Source organism: Papio anubis, chromosome 17 (assembly GCF_008728515.1).
Source record: "Papio anubis isolate 15944 chromosome 17, Panubis1.0, whole genome shotgun sequence".
In the NCBI taxonomy this organism is placed as follows: Eukaryota; Metazoa; Chordata; class Mammalia; order Primates; family Cercopithecidae; genus Papio; species Papio anubis.
Window position 1 is genome coordinate 9,505,321 of NC_044992.1, and position 25,149 is coordinate 9,530,469.

The window sequence follows — 25,149 nt, forward strand, 5'->3', positions numbered from 1 at the left end:
CCCTACCTCAAACAAACAAAAGAATCCAAAAGCATGCATGGATGGGTGGGGCCTCATTTGATCTCCCTCCAGGCCCTCAAGTTTATGAATGGGGCAAATGAGGCCTGGCAAGGAGAAACATGCTCAAGGCCCCAGTTTAACAAATTGTAATTTTACAAATCTAGGATGCCAGTGATTGAGGCCAGCAGTGGCTCATGTCTGTAATCTGGGTAATTTTGGGAGGATCATTTGAGCCCAGGAGTTCAAAACCAGTCTGAGCAATATGGCAAAACACTGTCTCTATAAAAAAAAAAAATACTAAAATAAGAAAATTAGCTGGGTGTGGTGGCACATGCCTGTAGTTCCAGCTACTTGGGAGGCTGAAACAGGAGGACTGCTGGAGCCCTGGAGGAGGAGGCTGCAGTGAGCTATGACCATGATACTGTATTCCAGCCTGAGTAACAGAGCAAGACCATGTCTCTAATAAACTAGTATATACTATTGATTGTAAGATGCATCTGACTTCCAAGATATTAATATGTCAGGGGAAAACATATGTCTTAGAATCAATGACACAGGATTCTTTGATGTAGGGAGCTACTGCTGCTTGCTTCAATGGGCCGTGGTCCGGGAACCCTTGAGCAGTGCTGAACTGATGCTCTGGGTCACTCTACAACAGAGCTTCTCCACCTCGGCACTAGTAAACATTTAGGGCTGGGTGATTCGTTGTAGTGAAGACTTTCCTGTGCATCGTGGGATGTTCAGCAGCATCCCTGGCCTCTACCCACTAAACGCCTGTAGCACCTCCCCGCAGTGCTACAGTCAAAAATATCTCCAGACATTGCCGAACGTCCCCTGGTAGGCAAAATCACCCAATAGAGGGAGGAAGGCTTAAGACATATGTGGTATGTTGCAAACAAAGCACTAAAAGCACTTGAGTTAAATAGGTTTCTTCATTTCAGGCCTTCCTGCAGTCTTCAGAATGCTCATGTGCCTGTCCGTCTTCATCCTCCTTCATGGAGCACGGATAGATCTGGGATCCCAAGGATTCCACCTTAGGAGATACTACCTCAGCACCCTGGGGGTGGGGCAGAGGGGGAACGTTGTCAACACACTCGGTCTAGCCTTGGCCATGCTGCCCATTCTCGTCTCTATATCTGACCTTCTCCATCCATCTCCCCACCTTTCTCAGCCCCCTTTAGGGGCCCAGCACACAGTGCAGCGCTGGATGGAGACAGGCTCTTGATACGCTTGTAGGGTAAAGATCGGAGCCTGTTAAACCCAGGCCTCTAAGCCAGGGACCAGAGGCGGCTCCTGTGAGTCCCCCTTCTGCAGGACAGCCCCCATCAGCAGCAGAGAGGACAAGATGCTCCCTGTGGAGGGGTGCCAGGAGAGCAGGCTTTGGAGAAGTGATCCCATCACTCGAAGGGCAAATCTCGACCAACCCACCAACGGGGCAGGCTGTGAGTCACACCCGCCATCTCTACACGTCCAAGCCTCCCTCTGCCGGCCTCCCTGTCCGGTCCTCCTTCCCGGACCACTCTGGCTGGAAAAAACAGCTGGGTTTCCTTTTGGTGTCTGGCTGGCCTGGAGCCAGCCAAGAAAGAGGACGCACCTTGTGTCATTCACTGGCATTTTGATTGTTAAACACACACACACACACACACACACACACACACAAGAACAACAGTGAAAGAGGTCGGGCGCGGTGGCTCACGCCTGTAATCTCTGCACTTTGGGAGGCCGAGGCGGGCGGATCACGAGGTCAGGAGATCGAGACCATCCTGGCTAACATGGTGAAACCCCGTCTCTACTAAAAATACAAAAAAAAATTAGCCGGGCGCGGTGGCGGGTGCCTGTAGTCCCAGCTATTTGAGAGGCTGAGGCAGGAGAATGGCGCGAACCCGGGAGGCGGAGCTTGCAGTGAGCCGAGATCACGCCACTGTACTCTAGCCTGGGCGACAGAGCGAGACTCTGTCTCAGAAAAAAAAAAAACAGTGAAAGAGAAGCCAGTGGGCTCAGAACTGCCTGCTGTCACACGGTAGCTACAGCACGAGCAGGCTCATTTCTGGGGACTTGGTCTGAGACGGCAGCACTCACTGTCTCCCTAGGAGACATGGGAGGGCCATGGGGCAGTCACAGCTGCCCCATGTCCCTCCCCCACAAGGGGGTTCCTTTCTTATTTTAAAAATTTAAGTAATAATGTAAATATAAAGAAAATGCTTTTGAAAGCCTAAAATAATTTTTGATAGAAAACACCCATGTTCATATCACCTCTCCCACACCTCGGCTGATTTTCTAGAGGTAATATTTTCCCATCATTTCCAGTTTTGAGCTCTTCTGCTGGCAGCTGTCATATGCCTAAGCAATACGCTTTGAATGTGCTCTTTCACGTCTTCAGGTCTCAATGGCAGACAATATCCAAAGACTCCCTGCTCTGAAAGGTGAGGATCTGGCCACTCACATTGCGTCCCGCCTCCCTCTTCCGATCCAGTATTCCAGAGTCCTGTGATTACCTCTGGTCCTAACTGTGGTTCCCTGTGCTGCTTCAGGTAAACTATTCAGACCAGGGATTACTTTTTCTTCTGAGAACTTTACGCAGGCCCTCACCTCCCTTCCACAGAAGCTGAGACTGTCACGCTCAAGGCATTAAAGATTAAATTCCCAGCCCCAACCACACCCTTGATTTTCATGCTCTGCTGCCAGATTGACTCCTGAAGTCGAAAACCAACAAGTGTGCTTCACACACCATAGGATGGTGGAGACACAGGTAAATTAGCTCAACGTGGAAGCCAGGCTCTGGGGACTGAAGATACCACAAAAGAAACAGACAAGTCCCTGCCCTCAGGGAGCTTACAGTCTAGCACGGGAGAGTGAAGATCAACTAGGAACAGGATGCTGGGGGTGTTAAAACAGCAGGCGGCTGTGATCTAAAGTGACTGCGTGAGAGCTCTAAATTGAGTGGTCAGGGAAGGCTTCTTGGAGGAGGTGACATTTTCAAAAGCCACATGAAAACAGATATTGTTCTCCCTGCTGATGGGTCCCATAACCTGCCTTCCAGAATCTCAGACCTAGGTGTCTCCCAAGAGCCCCCTGGACAAACCTTCCACCTATTATAGGAATGTCCATTTCAGCCAGGCGCTGTGGCTCACACCTTTAATCCCAGCACTTTGAGAGGCCAAAACGGGTGGATCACTTGAGGCCAGGAGCTCAAGACCAGCCTGGTCAACATGGCGAAACCCCTTCTCTACTAAAAATACACAAATTAGCCGGGCATGACGGTGCGCACCTGTAATCCCAGCTACTCGGGAGGCTGAGAAACAAGAATCGCTTGAACACAGGAGGGAGAGGTTGCAGTGAGCTGAGACTGCACCACTGCACTCCAGCCTGGGTGACAGAATGAGACTCTATCTCAAAATAAAAACAAACAAACAAAAAAGAATGTCCATCTTGACTGTCTCTGCTTGATTACCTTTGCAGATGGGGAACTCACACCCTCACAAGGTCTCCCTCACACTGTTTCAGGTGTTTTATTTGAAAGCTGCCTTGTAAATGTCTGCCTCCTTTTAGCTTGTACTCTGTGATGTCCACAAGAGCCACATAGAGCAGTTCTGTCCACACTTCAGGTCTTCCTGCCCCTGACAGACAGGAAAGAACTCTGATACCTCACCTTCCCCAGCCATCTCCTCCTGCTAAGCGCCTGATGAGGAGTGTGCAGGAGGCCACCAGAGCTGCCGCTGGCACTGCCAGGGAGACTCCAACCTGCTTGGCAGCAGGCCTTATGGACCACCCCCCCAGGCCCGACCCCTCCCTGGGTTTGCTACATCAGCCAGGTTTAAGACCCAGGACCCATAATCTCAGCCTCTCCACTGAAGGTGGTGTCAGGGCCCTCCCACTTGCCCCAAAGCAGATATTGGACATTACCTGTTGGAGGCAGAGAGCTCCTGTGAGAGCCAGGGCTGGCTGGAATCCCAGGAGAACTGCTGGGACGTTCCCAGGTGGTCTCTGGTGAAAGAAGAACAAAGAAAATCACTTTGAGAATGTCACAGGGCAGAACCCGAGTTTCACAGAACAGAAGGAGATGGTCAGAGCTGGAGAAAATAGAGACAGTCAATTGCCCTCCTGCCCAGTCCTGGCCAGACAGGACCCTGCTTTCTGCTCCCATATCCATCCATCTCCCTTCCTGCTCCTTGCCACCCACCACCATCCCATGACCAGAGCTTCTTTTTGCTGGGGTTCCTTCTCGATGAGGCTGGGGCCAGAAGGAGCTGGACTTCCTGTTAAGAGGTCAAGATCCTCTAAAACATCCTCTGCCCCAACCTGCCTCTTCATCCACTCCCACTCTGTCTTGAGGCTCTAGACTCTTCTCCTGGAACCCTGAAGTTGCTAACTAGGTATTTCTCCCTGAATGTCCACTGTTACCTGAAACTCCAAAGCACAGACGAAAGAGCACTGGCTTAAGAGTCTGTAAAGAGACAGGGGCCCTCTGCCACCTGGGGTGACTTCCAAGTTTCTTCCTGATTTCGGAGTTCTACGTCTCATTTGAGCTGTAACTGCTGAATTTGCCTGGTCACCTCTCCCTCTTCCAATGCCCTGCTACAGGCTCTGATCAGAAAGAAAACTGGCCGGGCACGGAGGCTCCCAGCTGTAATCCCAGCACTGTGGGAGGCCTTAGGTGGGCAGATCACTTGAGGTCAGGAGTTCGAGATCAGCCTGGCCAACATGGTGAAATCCTGTCTCCACTAAAAATACAAAAATTAGCCAGGCGTGGTGGTGCGTGCCTGTGGTCCCAGCTACTTGGGAGGCTGAGGCAGGAGAATCTTTGAACCTGGGAGGCAGAGGTTGCAGTGAGCTGAGATTGTGCCACTGCACTCCAGCCTGGGAGACAGAGTGAGATGAGAGAGAGAGAGAGAGAGAGAGACAGGGGAAGGAGGAGGAAGGAGGAGGAGGAAGAAGGAAGAGGGAGGAGGAGGAGGAGGAGGAGGGAGAGAGAAAGAGAGAAAGAAAGAGAAAGAGAGAGAGAGAACTAATACTGCAACTACAGTATTGTCCCCCAAACAACATTTTACCCATTTCACTGCCGTGCACAGAAACTTCTTATGAAGTTATCTAGTGATAAAAATAATACTTTCTCACTATATACATTTGATAATGCAAGAAAACACACAAAAATAAATATCACCCATCATCCCACCATTCAGAGGTCATCACCATCAACATTTTGGTATACGTATGTTGACTGGTTTTCTAAGCATATGTTCCTCTTTAAAATAAGACAAAACCAAACTGTAGATTCTTTTCACGTATCAATTTTTGTGAATATCTTTCCAAAATCTGTCCAGGCACAGTGGCTCACGCCCATAATCTCAATACTTTGGGAGGCTGAGGTGGGTGAATTGCTTAAGCTCAGGAATTTGAGACCAGCCTGGGCAACATGGTGAAACCCTATCTCTACCAAAAATACAGAAATTAGCCAGGTGTGGTAGCACGTGCCTGTGGTCCCAGCTACTTGGGAGGCTGAGCTGGGAGGATTACTGGAGCCCGGGAAGTCGAGGCTGCAATAAGCCATGATTGTACCATTACACTCCAGCCTGGGTGACAGAGCATGATCCTGTCTCAAAAAATAAAAATAGACTGGCTGCAGCGGCTCATGCCCGTAATCTCGGCACTTTGGAAGGCCAAGGCGGGCGGATCACTTGAGGTCAGGAGTTCGAGACCAGCCTGGCCAACACGGTGAAACCTCATCTCTACTAAAAATAGAAAAATTAGCTGGGCGTGATGCACGTGCCTGTAATCCCAGCTACTCAGGAGGCTGGGGCACGAGAATCGCTTGGTCCCAGGAGGTAGAGGTTGCAGGGAGCTGAGACTGCACCACTGCACTCCAGCCTGGGCGACAGAGACAGACTCCATCCCAATAATAAATAAATAAAGTAAAAATAAAAATAAATTTAAAAATCTTTCCAAAATCATTAAAGGGGGCGGTATAGCAAAGTGGTTAGGCTCTGTTTAGTGCGGTGATTCTAGAGCCAGATTGCCTGGGTTTGAATCCAGTTCTGCCTCTCACCACCACTATCCTTGGCCAAGCTACTTACTCTCCATGCCTCAGTTTCCTCCTATGTAAAATGATTTCAATAAGGTATCCACCCAAGGGAGATACTGTATTAATACCAAAGGCCCACATACATTCCTCTAGCGCTAAGTCATTTTTAAAGTTAGTCTGACATGAGGCTATAACATTAGTTAAAAATCCTATTACTGAAAATTCAATTGTTTCAAACAATAAAAACAAAACTGGGTTCTTGACTCAACTTCGCTCCTACACGACCGTGCAGCCCTAGGCAGATCACACCATCCCTCTGGTCCTCTGATGCTTCATCCAAAACAAAGAGGTTCAGCTACTTGGTCTCTTAGGCCCCAATATTCCCGCTTTCTAGCTGTGATGGGTGGTCTTAAGGCTCATGGTTTGGGTTTCGTGAACCTGGGCTCCAGGGGCAGGCATAACAGGGGGTAATACGGTCCCTTCGTGTCTCAAGGGAGAGAAAACAGAACTGAGGGTGATCTGGAAAGCAGAGAGGGTGTGAACATAAACAAGAGAGTAGTAGGGTCTTTTATGAGGAGTGACAGGGAGAGAGGCTGCCAGAGGGCTTAGGAGCTTCCCCCAGGGATGCAATGGCTGGCAAGAGCAGGAAGCCTTCGAGAACTTACTTCAAAGACCACTGCCCTGCTTAGGGCCCACGTCATCAGCCATTCATAAGCTGGGTGACCTCTGGAATCACCTGAACTCTGTATTTTGTTTTCCTCAACTATAAAATGGGGATGAAAATGGTACCTAAGCAGGGTGGGAAAGAGCATTAATTGGGTTCACCTGTGCAAAGCACTTAGGATCACATTGGGCACATGGTATGTGCTATCCCAGCATTAAATAAAACAGAGATAAGCCTGGTGGAGCTTAGATGAGCAAAAGCAGCGAAGTGGGCATCCCCAGGAGAGGCGGGCATCCCCAGGACAGGCAGGCATCCCCAGGAGAGGCGGGCATCCCCAGGAGAGGCGGGCATCCCCAGGAGAGGCGGGCATCCTCAGGAGGCAGAGGCACCATCCAGCCTCAGGCTCCCTCCTAGGGAGGCTTCTCTTCTCTCCTGCCCATTGCATCAGGCCTGCCTAGAGGCCGCACCGTTGCCTTCACATCCACAGAGTCAAGACTGGGTTCCCCTCTCCACCCTCTCCTCCTGGGTTCCCTGGCAGCCCCTGGACACCCAGGGACAGGGCTCACTCACCATCACCAGCTCCACCCTATGTCCCATCCCTCATATCTAATTGGTTCCCAGGGTCTGGAGATGCCCCTCCATCACGTTCCTCTCCTCCTCTCCATGTCACTCCACAGCGAGTCTGCCTGCCTCTTGAAATCCATCCACTCACAGCTAGTGGACCAGTCACCCTACAGCCCAGCTTTCACCAGAGGTCACTCAACAGCGAAAATCCCTGGCTGGCTCCTTTCCAACACGGCATACAGAATCAATTCCGAAGTCCACTGCCCTCCTGGCAAAGTGCTCCAGGGTCCCAACCCCGACTGCATCCAGACTGACATCCCACTGGCTTCACTTCAGGCCCAGTTAACTTGCCTCGCCAATCTCTGAATACGCCTTTCCCGTATTCACTCACGCTCACTGCCTCCTGCTCCCCATCCCTGGATATCACAACCTTGTTCACTCATCAAGTCTCAACTAAAATGTCTCCTCCACCATGCAGCCTACCAAGATTGCTCTTCTTCCCTGCAAAGAGTTCTTCCCCAGATTCTCTAGAGTGGGTGCTGTAGTGTACCACCCAAATCTCTCCGGCTGCAGGGGCTCATAACTGAGTCCCTCTCAGGGCACTGCCCTTAGCCAAAGAGAGCTGCCACGCCCAAGGCTATGCCTAGGTTAGGGGTGCAGGGTGCACATCTTATGACTGGCATGAGAGGGGATCAAAGGCCCACCAATCCCCTTGTTTCAGATCAAACAATTCTGAAAGCCCCTCCTAGCTCAGAGCTCCCCATGGAGGGGCCGAGGCCTCCTTGGTGGCCGCATTGCAATGCTGCTTCCTTCCTTCCCCAGGGGTTGCTCCCAGGAGCACACACCCTACTGAAACTCCTGCAAATAAATCCACCTCAAGTCTTTTTGAGAACCTGACCTAAGCCCCCCAACTCACACATTCCATCCAGCTTTTTTGTAGGCAATCAGCACTTTGTCCATCCCTCAGACAGCTCAGATCCTAACCTTAACACCTTATCTCCTTGAGGGTTGAAGCCATGGCCGGTTCGCCCTCTCAAATACGGCACCTGGTCTGAAGGATGCAAGGACAGATGGGCCAACAGAAAGATGGACGTTGGGACAGCACAAGAGAGATTCCGACCTGATGTGCTCTTCAGCTCTCCAGGAATACACAGCAGGAAAAAGGTCCCCGAAAACTTTCCCTTTGTGCCGCTGCCACCACCCCTTCGGTGGCTGACACCATTGACCTTATTTTAAAAGGAAGTCCCACCAGCTGATGCACAGACACTGCCTTTTATCTTCTGGTTGGAGCGGAGGTTCACAATTCATGCACTGACGACTCTTTCCATCCTTGCACCCATTCATCCATCGCTGTTTGCCTATTACCTGCGAGCCACCACCAACCACTGTGGACCCAAAATAAGATCTGGACTATTTAGCAGAGAAGCTGCTGGTCCCTGTTCCTCTCCCCGCCCCACATCCTTGAGCCCTCCTGTGAAGCGAATTACCAGCAGCAGTGGCAGCCAGGATGGCAGCCAGGAGCTCTGGGGGCTGCAGGAGGAGGCTCTGAAACCCTAGGTGGATGCTGGCCTGCAGTCTGAATGCTGCTGTCCATGTGGGGACCCAATGGGAGGCCCCCTTTCCCTGCCCTCACTGGCCTGGTCACTCCCAGACCCTCCATAAGTTGAAGTCTCCGTAAGTATCCTATCCCTCCACTCTAACCTCCAAATAGGCCCCATCAGGGACGATGCAGCTGCCTGAAGGATTCAGTCCAGTCCATTTCCTTGTCTTGGTGAGATCTGACCAATCCAAAACCCAAAGACACTGTGAGCCTGCGGCAGGGATGGAGCTGAGCCGAGCCAGGCCAGACCACGCAGACATCTGGAGAGAGCCACTGGGGCTCTGGCTGGGTGACATCACCAGCAGCAGGACAAGTCACCCCAGATGACCATGCCACCCACAGGGAGAAAGTCGTGTCCAGGTCTTTTCCAACACAGGACTCCCTCATCTGCTTGCAACATACCAGCCTCCTTGACCAAGTCACGGTAAGACTGAAGCGACAGCTCCAGGTCTCAAGAGATGCTGGATTGAGGCCCTTTTGCATTCTCTGGACGTCCATCCCTGCGGTCTTAGGTCACCCCGGATGGCTGCTCGGACTCTACTAACAGAGCCATGGCCACACAGGCCCCCAAGGCTCTAGGAGGAACAGTGTGGTCAGAGTGGAAGAAGTGAGATGTACTCTGGGGAGCCTCTTCCCACCCCACCCAATTCACACAAAACACATTTTTTCCTAGTGATAACTAGGACTCCATTCAGATCTCTTCCGCTGAGACCCACAGAGCCAAACATATGCAAATGAACTGGCCATGGAAGAAACCAGTCTAAGGGAGGTACTATTTTAGCATCAATGTTAAGAGACAAATATGTTCATCTTCTCATCAGCAAATGACAGTGTCTACCCCACATCGAATAAAACCTATACAGACAGCTGGGCACAGTGGCACACGCCTGTAGTCCCAGCTACTTGGGAGGCTGATGTAAGAGGATCTAGGAGTTCAAGTCCAGTCTGGACAACACAGCAAGACCCCATCTCTATAAATGAATAAATGAATGAATGAGTGAGTGAATGAATGACTTGTAAAGTTAGAGTCTAGTTGAAAGGTTGAAGATTATGTAAATCTCAGTTTCAGAGCACAAAGGCTCCTTCTTTAAAACAGTAATAATAAAATTTAAAAACAGCGAGCTAGGCAGAAGTTATTAATTTTAAATAGTCACTTCCGGGCTTCATTTCCCCTTGTCAAGGCTGCATCCTGCCTGCATGAGGAATATTGGGCTCCAGTGGCAAAGCCACAAGGAGCCCCTGGACCTAAGTCACTGGTTATGGTGATTGGCCACGGGTCCATCTGCAAGCCTCTGGCCCCCAGTGGCCTCCTGCTGGGGCTCATCCACTTTTCTTGGCTTGTGCTGGCTCTCTGCTGCCCCCTGTGGTTATCAGGTAAAATAACCACAGATACCAGAGCAGAAGGAAATGGGCTTTGGGGTCTTGACTTTTGATCTGAGATTCCTGCAGTCTTTTACTCTTTGCCTCTCTTTATACTCACCTTTCTGTGCTACTTGCTCTATCTCCTCCTCCCTCCCACCACCTTTTCTTTCTTCCTTGCCCTGGTTTGGTGGTCTCCCTACCCATGGCTTCTCTCCTTGCCTTGTAGTCCTCACAAGGAGGGTCTGCCTGGGCTATGGCTGGGTTTTTCTAGACATATGGCAGCCCTGCCACTCCGTTTCTCAGCCCTTGTCCCTTCCTACCCAGAAGCTGGCTTGCCCCCAGGCCATGTTGCGCTGTCCTCCAAGCGAGCCCCAGTGCCTTGGCCCAGGCAGATGTAGAATTTGCAATCAGCTCACATTCTCCTGGAGGCCCCTGCTTATCTCCCTTGGCCAATACAACAGCAGCAGTTCACAGAGACCTGGTCCCCTCCCCTGCACCAGAGTTTCCTCCATCTCTGGCTTTTCAATGCCTTCTAGTACAGTCATTGCTACAAGACATCTGAAATCCCCTCTTAAAAGTAAATGGCTAAGGCAGGAGAATTGCTTGAAGCCAGGAGACAGAGGTTGTGGTGAGCAGAGATCGCATCATTGCACTCCAGCCTGGGCGACAGAGCAAGACTCCATCTCAAAAAAAGAAAAAAAAAAGTAAATGATATTTAAATCACAACCACAGTTTCTCTACAGGAAAGAAACGATTAATCTCTGAAGAACCATTTACGCCTAGTCACGCCAAGCCCCTCCACATCTGGCATCTCCTTCAGTGGTCACGAAACACCTATGAGATAGGTGCTGTCATTTCCTCTTTTTTTCAGACGGAGTCTTGCTCTGTCGCCCAGCCTGGAGTGCAGTGGCGTGATCTCAGCTCACTGCAAGCTCTGGCTCCTGGGTTCACGCCATTCTCCTGCCTCAGCCTCCTGAAGAGCTGGGACTACAGGCGCCCACCACTATGCCCGGCTAAATTTTGTATTTTTAGTAGAGATGGGGTTTCACCGTGTTAGCCAGGATGGTCTCGATCTCCTGACCTCGTGATCTGCCAGTCTCGGCCTCCCAAAGTGCTGGGATTACAGGCGTGAGCCACCGTGACCAGCCCATTTCCACTTTTAATGGAAGGAACTGAGGCCTCAGTGAGAAGTGGCATCTCTGGAACTTGGTCTGACAACAAAGACCCCCATTTTCTGGCCACACTCACCATGTCTGAGCTCTAGGCTGGGACTCTGGGAGTTGCAGCAAAACAATGTATTTTAATCTATAAACCACCTTTTGAGAACCATCCTCAATATGAATATTATTATTATTCATTCAACACTTATTTGAGGGCCTATTCTGTGTCAAGCACTGCGCTAGACACGGGGTTATATTGCAGGAAATATAATTGGTTAAACTCTTCCTCCCTCAGCTTAAATTCTAGTGGTCATTATGCCATTCAATCTTAAATTAATTTTAGACACATGCACATGTGTATAAAATGTGTATGTGTATAACATTTTCCGTAAGGGAAAACTTAAACATTTTCTAATGGGACTGGGAGAGGGAGTTGTGCCAGGAGACAATAAATAAGCAAAATGTATCAGGTTAGCTGTTGGTACACATTAAGGAGAATAAATCAGGGAAGGGGATAGAAAGTGTTATTAGAAAGAAGCTGTAATTTAAGAATGGCCAGGGAAGGTCTCATCAAAAAAGGAACACAGAATAAAGATCTGAGAAAAATGTACTATGTATCTATTGCTACATCACAAATTACCCCCAATTTAACAGTTGGAAACATCAAATGTTCATTATTTCATATTGCTTTAGTGGCTTAGCTGGGCAATTCTGCCTCAGGTTCCCCCATGAGGTTGGGATCAGGGCATCAGTGGGCACTGCCTCACTTGAAGGCTTGACTGGGGCTGGAAGAGCTACTTGTAAGAAAGCTCGCCCTAAGGATGCTGGCAGGAACCAAAGTTCCTTGCCAGGGTGCTCTGCACAATATGGCTGCTGACTTTGCCCAGAGTGAGCGAGCCAAGGGGAAGCAAGGCAAAGGGCACAATGTCTCGTATAACCTAGTCTCAAAAGTGACACTCCATCATGACTGTCAGAATCTATCAGTCTCATGGACCACCCAGGAGGGAGGGTGGGAAGGGATGACACAAGGGTGTATCAGGAGGTGAGTGTGTTGGGGGCCATCTTGGAAGGCTCCTATCACAGAGGGAAGGAGCAAGACACACACATATTTGAGGGAAGAGAATCCCAAATGAAGGGAACATAAAATAAAAATGTTCTGAGGCGGAAGCACGTCTTTCATCACAGAGAGCAGCAAGGAGGCTAGTGTGGCTGAAGAGGAATTGGGGGGAGGGGGAAATAGAAGAAGATGAGGTCAGAGGTAACAGGGGCCAGACTGGATCATCCAGGGCAGTAGTTCTCAAAGTATGGTCCCCGGACCAGCAGCATCGGCATTAGCTGGAACCTGCTGGGTGCCCTCTGGGTGATTCTGGTATACTCTCAGGTCTGAGAATCCCTTATTAAGAGCTCTGACGCTGGCATCTCACAGAGAGGTGTTCAAAAACCCCAGATCTATTCTTTTTAACAATGACCGTGTTATTCAGCCTCGGTTTCCCTGTTGTAAAGTGGGCGATAGCAGTACCGGGGTCCCAGCTTCCTAGTGTTGAGTACAGGACTCAGTGAGGTACATACAGCTCTCAGCACAGTTTCTGACACAGACACTGAAGAACAACAATAAGACAAAACAAAAAACCAAAACCACCTCCATTCCTTCCTTCCTCTTCTTTACTTCCCAACTTCTACCCCAGAAGCTGGCTCCCTGCCTCACCCCTCCTTTTGATGCCTACAAGGAGCACATGTCCCAAAAGAGGGGTGCTAGGGGTAAAGAGGGGGCTAGAATGCCTTCTTTAGCATTGCTCTGGTGTCGGGCTATCCCTTAGTTTTAACCAGGGAGACATCACTATGAGTGGTCCCCAACTTCCCACTCACAGCTGCTTACAAAATTCTTAGGGCAACCCTACAATCTCAGTGGGGAGCAGGGGCTCCTGTGCCCATTTCACAGATGATACAGAAACTGTGTTACTGACGGAATGAAGCCGAGGTCCCATCAGTGGGGCCCTTTGACATTTGCCAGAACCAAGCTCTGGTCTGGCTCCAGCCTGCACAGAGGGCCTGTGAAAGAGCAGGGCCAGGAATCCAGGAATCACCAAGGAATTCGAAGGGTCACAGGGAGTAGGGGGTGCTGCCTGGAGCTGTCCAAGCCTGTCTCTCAATTCCCATTAGGGTCCCTGATCTACCAGCCTCCTTACAGGGTGTAGACCCGTGCAAACACACTGGGAATCCATGAGCATTTAAAAGAAGATCACCGGCCGGGCGCGGTGGCTCAAGCCTGTAATCCCAGCACTTTGGGAGGCCGAGACGGGCGGATCATGAGGTCAGGAGATCAAGACCATCCTGGTTAACACAGTGAAACCCCGTCTCTACTAAAAAATACAAAAAAACCTAGCTGGGCGAGGTGGCGGGTGCCTGTGGTCCCAGCTACACGGGAGGCTGAGGCAGGAGAATGGCGTAAACCCGGGAGGCAGAGCTTGCAGTGAGCTGAGATCCGGCCACTGCACTCCAGCCTGGGTGACAGAGCAAGACTCCGCCTCAAACAAAAAAATAAAAATAAATAAATAAATAAATAAAAGAAGATCACTGACCCAAACTTGGGTTGAAGGGCAAGGAAGGTTGACTGCAATGTTGGAGAAATGTGTCTTGTCACCGAGACAACAGGTGCTGGTAACTTACCGCCAGCTCATACATATGATTCCCATCTTATGGTTGAGAAACTGAGAAGAAACTTTATCAAATCCAAAGCCTGGATGTTCCAGATCCAGAACCTAAGCACAGGTGTTTGGCAAAGCTCTGGTCTCATTTCCCAATCCAGTTACTCACCAGAACTACTGGGGCCACTTGTTAGAAATACCGATGCCCAGACCTCACTCCTGGAGCTTCTGGTTGAGTAGCTTGGGAGGAACTCAAATCATCATTTTTACCAAGCGATCTCAGTGACTAACCACATGCGGGGAAAACTAACTAGTATACTCCATAGTAGGAGAGTCATGGAACCCAGCCAAGGATCAGGAGGCACCTGGACCCAGACAACAGCCCCAGGGGGTGGGTTAGACTTAGGATCAGGCAAGATACATGGTAGCAATGTAGAGTAATTTAAGGAACTCCCCAGATGCTACCCCAACCTTCTAAGAGCCGTGGCTTTGACATGGGTCTTTGCTACTTGAGTTCCCAGGGGTGCTATATGAATTAAAAGAGATTGCCACAAGTCCATGAGCATGACTGAGTCCTCAGTCTTTCTAGAATAGGTGAAGATGAGGAGAAAGGAGAAGGCACAAAAGCAGTGAGTACTGCAGTGAGGGACGCCCGGAGGGAAAAGGTTCCAGGGAAAAGGTTCCAATGTGTGGGCACAGGCAGCAAGAGTGGGGGAGGTGCCTCTAGCAGGGCCTGGCCTCCTTCCCAAAGTCTTATCTTAAGCCCCTGAGGGCCAAGTCCTGAGTTACAGGACAGGAAAGACAAGTTTTAAGCAATCCTGCTCCCAGGTGTTTGGAGCTGACAGGGACAGCAGAGCTGAGGCAGCCAGCTATTCTCACTGTGGCACGGCACCAGAAGAGTCCAGGTGACCTAACAGTGCAGTGCTATGCTCCTTGTCAATTCATTCAGACTTTCTGAGCACTGGGGAGCAGCAGGGGGGCTCACAGCATCGTCTCTGCCCTAGGGAGCTAACAGGATGGCTGGAAGAATAATCTCGTTCCGCCTCAGCTACATCCCCTGCTTTCATACCTATCCCTCCTACCAGATGTATTCAGATGTTGTGACTGTATTGAACAAATGTGGACCTGTCTCCCGGGTACCAAGGACAAACAGCAATTGTTTGATGAATGAATGAAGACGCAGCTCAAAGCAACTATTAGAATTACGTTCAGTAACACGGCTAATAGCTGATTTTTCAAGATACACATGTATATGCATGTAGATTAAAACAAAGATAAAGAGACAGAGGGACAGACCAAGAAGGCGGCCAGGGAGACAGATAAAGCCTCTATTCCCTTCACGCGGTACGAACTACCGATCAGTCAGCAGCCCAGTTTGAAAAGAGCAAAGAGCACATACAGGTGATTTACAGACACCTGTATTGCAAATGATCAATAACCAAAAAAAAAGATGCTCGTTCTCATTCAAAATTGGAGAAATACAAGCTAAGACTGTAAGACACTATGTTTCCACCCATGGGATAAAGAAGCTCCTTTGTGACTGATAACCCCTATTTAACCAGAGTCTGCAGAAACAGGTGGGAATGCCTCTCTGTGAAAGGCAATTTGGAGACAGCCGTCAAAAGCCCAAATGCACGTGTCTTTTGACCTAACGACAGTTTTAGGTGTGCAATAATGTAAGTATGAAGGTATTCTGTGGAGCACTTTTCATTAGAGGGAAAAGACTCTTGGGAAGTAACCTAAATGTTCGCCAACAGGGGACAATGATGTATTGACAGGGTGGCGTTCTGCGGAGCTCCTGAAGTACATGACTGTTGGAGTGAAAGGCTCCAAAACACACTACGTGTATAAAAGGTTCTCACTTTAAAAAAAGGGTGCAAATAAAATGTCTGTGCTTGTGTATGCAAGGCAAATGTGCCGAAAGAATACACATGAAGCATTTGATGCTGGTTCACTCTGAAAAATGAAACCAAAGTAAGAAGACCGTGTGTGTGTGTGTGTGTATAAATTTTTTTTTTTTTTTTTTGAGACAGAGTCTCACTCTTTCTCCCAGGCTGAAGTACAGTGGCATGATCTTGGCTCACTGCAACCTCTACCTCCCGGGTTCAAGCGATTCTCCTGCCTCAGCCTCCCGAGTAGATGGGATTACAGGCATGCACCACCACACCCGGCTCATTTTAATATTTTTATTAGAGACAGCGTTTCTGCATATTGGCCAGGCTGGTCTCGAACTCCTGATCTCAGGTGATCCGCCCACCTCGGCCTCCCAAAGTGCCGGGATTACAGGCATGAGCCACCGCGCCAGGCCAGAAGGCTCTATTTTTTATAGTATATCCTACTTGAATCTATAAGAAATTTTCATGATCGATAAAACTTGGTGTAGGAATAGAGAGAAAGACCAAGGGGAAAAGACCAGAAACAGATCCGGCCAGACTAGTTTAGCATATGGTAAGGAGGTACTTCTCAAGGCAATGGTGAAAGGCTGAATCAGTCAATGCTGTTTGAACAATGGGCGAACTATTTGAAAAATACTGAGGTAGGTCCCTTTCTCATTCATTTTCAGAAATTAAATTCCATATGGTTTAATATTTTAAAGTGGGGGGGAATAGTCCATAAGACTGCTAGAAGAAAATATTACCATCTTTTATTGGTAAAGACCTTTTAAAGTGCGGCCTCAAACGGCAGAAATCACAAAAGGAAAAGGTTGGCGTATTTATCTATTAAGTGGAGTTTTATTTATTTTTTATTTTTTTGAGACGGAGTCTCGCTCTGTCGCCCAGGCTGGAGTGCAGTGGCTGGATCTCAGCTCACTGCAAGCTCCGCCTCCCGGGTTTACGCCATTCTCCTGCCTCAGCCTCCCGAGTAGCTGGGACTACAGGCGCCCGCCACCACGCCCAACTAGTTTTTTGTATTTTTTTAGTAGAGACGGGGTTTCACCATGTTAGCCAGGATGGTCTCGATCTCCTGACCTCGTGATCCGCCCGTCTCGGCCTCCCAAAGTGCTGGGATTACAGGCTTGAGCCACTGCGCCCGGCCTATTAAGTGGAGTTTTAAAAATCACAATCAGAATAATAAAACATAACAAATTACAATCATTTGCTACATCTGATAACAAAGGAAAAACTGAACTGTTTCTCCTACTCTCGACCCAACACCACTCAACACTTCTGACATCAGGTAAGTGGGGGTTTCCCCCGTCATACTAGCCAGCAAGTATCCAGCAGACACCAGCACAATATCCTATAATTTAATTTGATTCTGATCCTGTCTACCTGGAGACAGCGTCAGATCCCACAGGCTGAAGCCTCAATCCCACAAGGCTACTCCCTGCTTCAGACACCAATCACAAGCAGCAGGTTGTCACCTACAAGCCTGATAGATAGGCTATAAATCAGGGATTCTACAACTCCCTCCACGGGTTCGATTCCTTTGCAAAAGCAGCTCACTGAACTCAGGGAAACACTTTACTAACCTTTACCCACTTATTACACAGGCTACAACAAAGGATACAGATGAAGAGGCAGATGGAAGAGATGCATAGGGCCAGGGATGGGGGAAGGGGCACGGGGCTTCCATGCCCTCTCCAGGTACCACTCCCCAGGCTCCATGTGCTCAGTTAACCAGAAGCTCTCTACACTCTTGTTTTTCTAGGTTCTTACGGAGGCTTCAGTATATAGACATGATTGATGCCATCATTGGGCATTGACAATCAGCCTCTTTCCTCTCCCCAGAGGTTTGTAGGGTAGGGGCTGAAGTTCCAACCTTCTAATCATGCCTTGGTCTTTCCTGTGACCAACTCCCATCCTGAAGCTGCCTAGGGGCTCCCAGACACCCATCGTCTCATTAGCAAACAAGAGACAGTCTTAAGATTCTGGAGATTCCAAGGGTTTATGCCAGGGAGCTGGACAGAAGACCAAATATATATTTCACAGTATCCAGCTACACATGTTCAAGACTCTTCTCTAAGAAACTGCCCAAATCCTAGTTTGGATCCACATGCTATGGGTGTGACTACTTGGCTGTTGCTACTGGACCTGCCAAGAGTTGTATGGAACAGGACTTGGGGTGGTCCCCTTCCACCATAAGTGGCCACTTCTGCTAAATGGCTGCTGAAGAAGAAAAGGCAAGACTGCGGAGAGAAAGATGCACGAAGAGAACTCAGAGAAAAATGAGGCATCGGCCAGCACTGTGGCTCCCGCCCATGATCCTAGCACTTCAGGAGGCCAACGTAGATGTCTTGAGTCCAGGAGCTCCAGACCAGCCTGGGCAATATAGTGAGACCCCGTCTCTATTTTATAAAAGAGGAAAAGACAGAAAGAAAAAAAGAGAAAGACAGAAAAGAAAAAGAAAAAGAAAAGAAAAGGAAAAAGAAAAAGTAGCAGCATAAGACATCACAAGGTCCCACAGTTAGGACAATCAATCTTGGCACCTAATTTTCCCATCCTTACACCTGCATTTCTGTGAGATGCCCCCATATCCCTCTAATAAATGCCCTTTTTTCATAAGTTAGTATGAGTGGGTTTCTAGTCCTGTAACAAGACGGTCCCTGCCCAAGGACATGCATCAGAGCACACTGCCCTGTAAATGGCCAACACCGGCCCAGAGGCCATTAGGCTGACATCTGGAATATTCTTCGGGACCATGTTGAACTGTGGCTTTTTAACAGGCTTCAAGCAGTGCTTCTATAATCTCTCCATGAAAAATCATATCACACAACTGCTCGGAAACTTCTCCCATAAAATGGCATTTTTCCACTTATGCATCAACTTTTTGTTGTTGTCTTCTGAGAAACTCAGCCTTTATTAAATTCAATTGCTTGCACTGCTAATCCATATATAGAAGACTTTCCAGTAAAAGGTGTGACTTTATGTGTATAAATTATGCTCAAGGCCAGGTACGGTGGCTCATGCCTGTGATCCCAGCACTTAGGGAGGCCGAGGCAGGTGGAACACTTGAGGTCAGGAGTTCGAGACCAGCCTGGCCAACATGGTGAAACCCCGTCTCTACTAAAAATAAAAAAATTAGCTGGGCGTGGTGGTATATGCCTGTAAACCCAGTTACTTGGGAGGCTGAGGCAGGAGAATTACCTAAACTCGGGAGGCGGAGGTTGCAGTGAGCCGAGATCACACCACTGCACTCCACCCCGAGTGACAGGGTAAGACTTTATCTTAAAAAAAAAAAAAAAAAATTATGCTCAAAATCGCTGAGTATTGCTTTTCACAGGACTTGGGGGAAATAGTCAGAAAGAGCTAAGGCTATTTTGGGAAATAGAAATCAGCAATAATCTCTCAGGTGCAGCCATAAAGCTACTTGTAAACTTGCTGGATTCTCAAGGAAGAGGATGGCCATTTAGCCCCATGGCTCCTTCAGGCACACAGAAAAAGTCCTTATCATGAACCAGCACTGTAAAACATGTATAGAAATTCTGGGCAAAAAAAAAAAGCTATTCTCAAACATCAAAAAGGGCATTCAGGATAGAAAAGACCACAGAAAATGAAGCAGAACTAGGCAGCATTTTATAGTTGAAGGAAATAAGGAAATAAGATTCCTTGGGAAATTGCAGGAGGTTTAAAAACCTCTCCGCAAAGAGGACTGAAAACCTCATCTGTGCAGGGGAATGGTAAGATGCTAGGAACAGGGGCAGCCTGAAAGGAGCGCATCTCAAAAGTCAGAGCCCATCAGAATCACTTGGAGGACTGGTTAAAACAGATTGCAGCTGTTAGCCATTGATGAGGACTTGGTCTGTTTCATACTGAGATGGTCAGTTTCAAGCCAGTCCTGTGATGCTGTGTGATATGAGCATCACAGTTCCCTGGAGGGAGCATTAAAATGCAAATTTCTGAGTCTCACCCCTAGAGTTTCTGATTTAGTAGGTCTGGGGTAGGGCCTGAAAAACTGCATATCTAACAAGTTCCCAGGTGACCCTGATGCTGCTGGTCTGGGGACCACACTTTGAGAAGCGCTGGTCTAGAAGGCGACCAAGAAGGGCAGGGTTTTCTCTGCACCAGCTGCTACCTTTATCCAGGTGTTGGAGGTAGGACCCTTTAAAAGAAAGGCACAAGAATCAAAACAACCCACCAATTACTTTTGAAAGCACCCTCTGCCTGCGCCATTTCCTCCAAACGGGTGGTAATGATGAAAACTACAGGCCGGGCACGGTGCCTCACACCTGTAATCCCAGCACTTTGGGAGGCCGAGATGGGTGGATCACGAGGTCAGGAGATCAAGACCATCCTGGCTAACACGATGAAACCCTGTCTCTGCTAAAAATACAAAAAATTAGCCAGGCGTGGTGGTGGGCACCTGTAGTCCCAGCTACTCAGGAGGTTGAGGCAGGAGAATGGCGTGAACCTGGGAGGCGGAGCTTGCAGTGAGCCGAGATCACACCACTGCACTCCAGCCTGGGCGACAGAGCGAGATTCCGTCTCAAAAAAACAAAACAAAACAAAACAAAACAAAAAAACACTACAGAAATGACATCAGGTTGGTCAGAGAGATCTAGGAAAAGAGTGAACGCAACAGGGCAGATTCACTGAGAGTCGTGAAATCAGCCAGGTCCCCAGACACTCAGGTCATCATAAAAGTTACTTGAGATTTTCATCTCTATCTCTAAATTCTGCTAGTGAAGAAAGTTCTGCATTTGCATACCTTGTAATAAGAATCTACTCTTCATATGAAAGAGTGGAGCCAGCTGGGTGGCACTGCGGCATTCAAAAATCACCTAATCACCGTGTGCCCCGGCCCTTTCTGTTCTTCCACTTCCCAAGGCTTTGCCTCTGCTCTGTCCTCTCCGTACCTTTCTGCAGTGGCACCCATCTCACCAATCAGCACGTATCATTTGTATATACTGGGAGCAAAAAGCAAGTGAAGTCTTGGTCTGAGACAAGGAATCACCATCTCCTTGCCTTCCAGCCTGGCACACTCCTTCTCCAGTGGCAGAGAGCACATGGGCTGGGTATTATTGGGTGTTCCTTGTATCACATAAAAACAAACAAAAAAAGCCCTGGGCCTTTTCAGGCTCAGGTTCAGGTTCACACAGCCTGGCCCTGGAACAAACCCCTGATGGCCAGAACATAAGAGCACTTGTTTAGCTTAGCAACACCCCAAAATACAGCTAGAAGATTCAAGCAAAAGAGAGGCAAGGGACATGAATGGAAACAGAAATCTGAGAAAGATCAAGAGAAACAGAGGAGCACGAGGGTTATGCTGGGGAATGGGAAGTAAAAGAAAGCCTTAGCGCTAAGCTCCAGCCCTCTCCTCTATTTCAGAGAAATTATTTTTATCCTACTTATAAAAGTAATACAGGTCCAGGGAAGAAACATTGGAAAACACAGAAAAGTAAAAAGAGGAAATAAAACCCTCCCTAATGCCATGCCTTGGAAAGAAGCACCGTGAACAAGCACCTTCCCTGCAACTTGACGAGGTGGCGTCTCACTGCGGGGAGGCACCCAGCCAGCAGGAATCAGGGAAAAAAAGGAAGTAGAGGCAGAAGCTGAGCCCTCCTCTGGAGCAGCCATCAGGGTTGTCTCCCGGGGGAAATACAGAGCCTGAAAGGTTTTAAAAACTAGCCCAACTCTCTCTTTTAGAGATGGGGGAACTGCAATGTCGGGATCCTGGAAATGCAAGGAAGAGCTTAACATACCAGGAAACAGCAGAGCTGCAGGTAAGACCTTCAGCCAAGTCCTCTCTGGTATGGTTCAGAGCAGCCAGGAGAAGGATCACAAGTATTTGGAAATGAATTGCTTTTTAAGTCCCTCTTTTCTGCAGCTTGTACCAAAAAACAAAATCACATTTTAAAAACATCCATCTTTCTTGGAACTGGTGCCAAGACAGCTCTTTTAAGCAAGAGCCTGTACTCCACATTCACCGATGGCCTGGCAAGGCTATGGGAAAACAAGCCACCCTTTCTGTTGCTCGTGCCACCTGAACCTCATCCCGGGTATTGAAACGTAGGGGACGGATGGCAACCTGTTTACAGCATCCTACAGGACACGATTCCACTGCTCAGGTATCAGTGCTCAAAGATACCACAGTGCGGGGCGGGGGAAGCGTGTCAGTTTCCAGGGGGCTGTAACGAAATACCACATTACTGGGCGGCTTAAAGAACAGAAACGTCTTGTGACAATTCTGGAGGCCAGAAGTCTGAAATCAAGATACTGGCAGGGTTGACTCCTTCTGAGAATCTGTCCCAGGCCTCTCTCCTAGCTTGTGGTGGCCTTGGGCATTCCTTGGCTTGTAGATGGCTTTCTCCCTGTGCCTTTGCAGCGTCTTCCCTCTATGCGTGTCCGTCTCTGAGTCCACATTTCCCCCTTGTGATGAGGACCCCACCATATCAAATATGGGTCCACTATGCTCCAGGAAGAATACTTTTTTGTTTGTTTTTTAATTATACTTTAAGTTCTAGGGTACATGTGCACAACGTGCAGGTTTGTTACATATGTATACATGTGCCGGCGATGGTGTGCTATACCCACATTAGCACCGTCATTTACATTAGGTATATCTCCAATGCTATCCCTCCCCCCTCCCCCACCCCATGACAGGCCCGGAGTTGTGTGATGTTCCCTCCTGTGCCCAAGTGATCTCATTCCGATTTCGTTCCCACCTGTAGTGAGAACTGTCGCACGGTGTTTGGTTCTGTCCTTGCGATAGTTTGCTCAAGAATAATGGTTTCCAGCTTCATCCATGTCCCCATAAAGGACATGAACTCATCCTTTTTTATGGCTGCATAGTATTCCATGGTGTATATGTGCCACATTTTCTTAATCCAGTCTATCATTGATGCGCATTTGGGTTGGTTCCAAGTCTTTGCTATTGTGAACGTGCCACAATAAACATATGTGTGCACGTGTCTTTATAGCAGCATGATTTATAATCCTTTGGATATATACCCAGTAATGGGATGGCTGGGTCAAATGGTATTTCTAGTTTTAGATCCTTGAAGAATCACCACACTGGAGGACCACATCTTAACTTGATCATTTCAAAGATCTTATTTCCAAATAAGATCACATTCACAGGCACTGGCGAGTTAGAACTTGGACACCTTTTGTAGGACACAACTCAACCCGTAACACGAAGCAGAAGGCTGGGGCTGGCTGGGGGTGATGGGAGACGGGGATAGAGGTCCAGCGAACACCTGGAAGTTGATCTGGGGATGAGAAAGTCTGGACAAATGAGAAACAGAGGAGCCTGGGGGTTCCGTAGCAGAGACTGCAGGTGTCTGGCATGGCCCAGAGGGGCAGTAAAGAAAGCACAGGACAGCCATGCTCCAACCACGGCACAAGTCCACGCAAGTGTTCACCCAAAGCCCATGAGTATAGTAATACTGATTATGAAAACAATGACATTTTCTGTACCACTTGGAAAACTGCTTTTGCTCTGACCTCCCCACGCCACATGTCACCAGCCACCAAGGCCCCCAACGGGGTCCCCACAATCTGGCCAAGTTTTCAGAGTGGGAGTAGGACCCATTCCCAACATATTACTCCAATAGTCCACCCCTGTGGCAGACCACGCAATAAATGGCTTGACTTTCGACTGATCTCACAGGAGCCACTTTCTGGGGCTGAGGGTATCTTTGGACACACAGATAGGCGTTAACCACAGCCGGCGAGAGGGCAGGAGCTTCATGCCACAGAAATGTCCAGGGTGCCTGCTACCTGCACAGCACAGCTCAGGATCCATCCAAGGATGACAAGACCCCAGTGCATCTCAGTGCCCCTTCTGCTCCGCGGGGCACAGTGCTCACAGGCAGCGGGCGGGCAGTAAACACAACATCCTGCATGACTAACTTCTCACCCTGTTTTCCTCCTCCTACACCTCTTGGATGAGTACTGCCCACTTTGGAATCCAACTCAGAATGAAGTAACAAAAAAGCCATTGCCCCTCTTGGATGAGTACTGCCCACTTTGGAATCCAACTCAGAATGAAGTAACAAAAAAGCCATTACCCCACTCCAAGGTCTTCCTCCAACAATAACAATCTCATAGATGGGACCTCATGCCAGCTTTGCACAGGGAGGCACCGTCTCAAACAGTTGTGGGTGGTGAGCTCGTATGGGTTGCAACTCAAGGCCTCATAGGGTGTTTGGAGGTGGAAGGACTCTCAGCACAATATTCAGGCAGGAAAGACAATGGACTCCAACCCAAAGAACGTCTCATTTTAACAATCTCATATCCACTTCAGCAAGCATTCTGTCTTTGCAAACAAGTAGCCATTCACACTGTGTTCGCCCACACACACCACCCTTGCAAGAAGACATCCAAGAGGCTAATTAGATAGAGCCTGGCACACAGAAGGCATTTAGCAAATACTTGTAACTTGATAATCAATTCACATGGTCCTTGCCCACTCACTTATTAGAATATAACCTGCAGATCATTTCCATGTAGACTAGGAGTTTCACTGACTCCCTGGGACCTAACCCTTTAAAAGCTCACTCTGGTTATGTCCATCCAGACTGATCCTCCCTGTAGCCCAAAACTTCCCGCCGCACCGCAGGCTCCCATTCCCACACCCTACCCCACAGTCTCCACTCAAGCCCCAGAATGGCAGAGCTTCCTGCGCTAATGTTGGACACACATAAAAGCCCCAGAAAAAAGGCAGAGTAGGATGGGTTTTAAGATCCCTCTTGAAACTGGTGCTTCATACCTGTTAACTAATGAGTCCGCTCGCCCTAGATTTTTTACTCTCTTGCTTGGTTCCCTTTCACAACCTCTCATTTCCAAGTTCATTCATAAAATGTCTTCCTGGGCAGTGGCTCATGCCTGTAATCCTAGCACTTTGGGAGGCCGAGGTTGGACGGATCACGAGGTCAGGAGTTCAAGACCAGCCTGACCAACATGGTGAAACCCTGTCTCTACCAAAAATACAAAAATTAGCTGGGCATGGTGGCGTATGCCTGTAATCCCAGCTACTTGGGAGGTTGAGGCAGCAGGAGAATCACTTGAACCCAGAAGGCGGTGGCTGTAGTGAGCCAAGATTGAGCCATTGCACTCCAGCCTGGGCAACAGAGCAGGACTCCATCTCAAAAAAAAAAAAAAGAGAGAGAGAGAGAGATATATCTTATCTACATATATAGATCTATATAGAGATAGATATCTACATATACTATATATAGATATTATCTATAT

General features: G+C 48.7%; 1 protein-coding gene across 7 annotated transcripts in view; it reads right to left on the reverse strand.

The window, feature by feature from the left end:
• Positions 1–25,149, reverse strand: part of GAS7 (growth arrest specific 7) — a 284,928-nt gene that overhangs the window by 67,588 nt on the left and 192,191 nt on the right. For all 7 annotated transcript variants that reach the window (XM_003912340.5, XM_003912339.5, XM_031657376.1 and 4 more), the window contains exon 3: positions 3,904–3,984. In XM_003912340.5, coding sequence (XP_003912389.1) covers positions 3,904–3,984 — 81 coding nt within the window. The remainder of the gene's footprint in view (positions 1–3,903; positions 3,985–25,149) is intronic.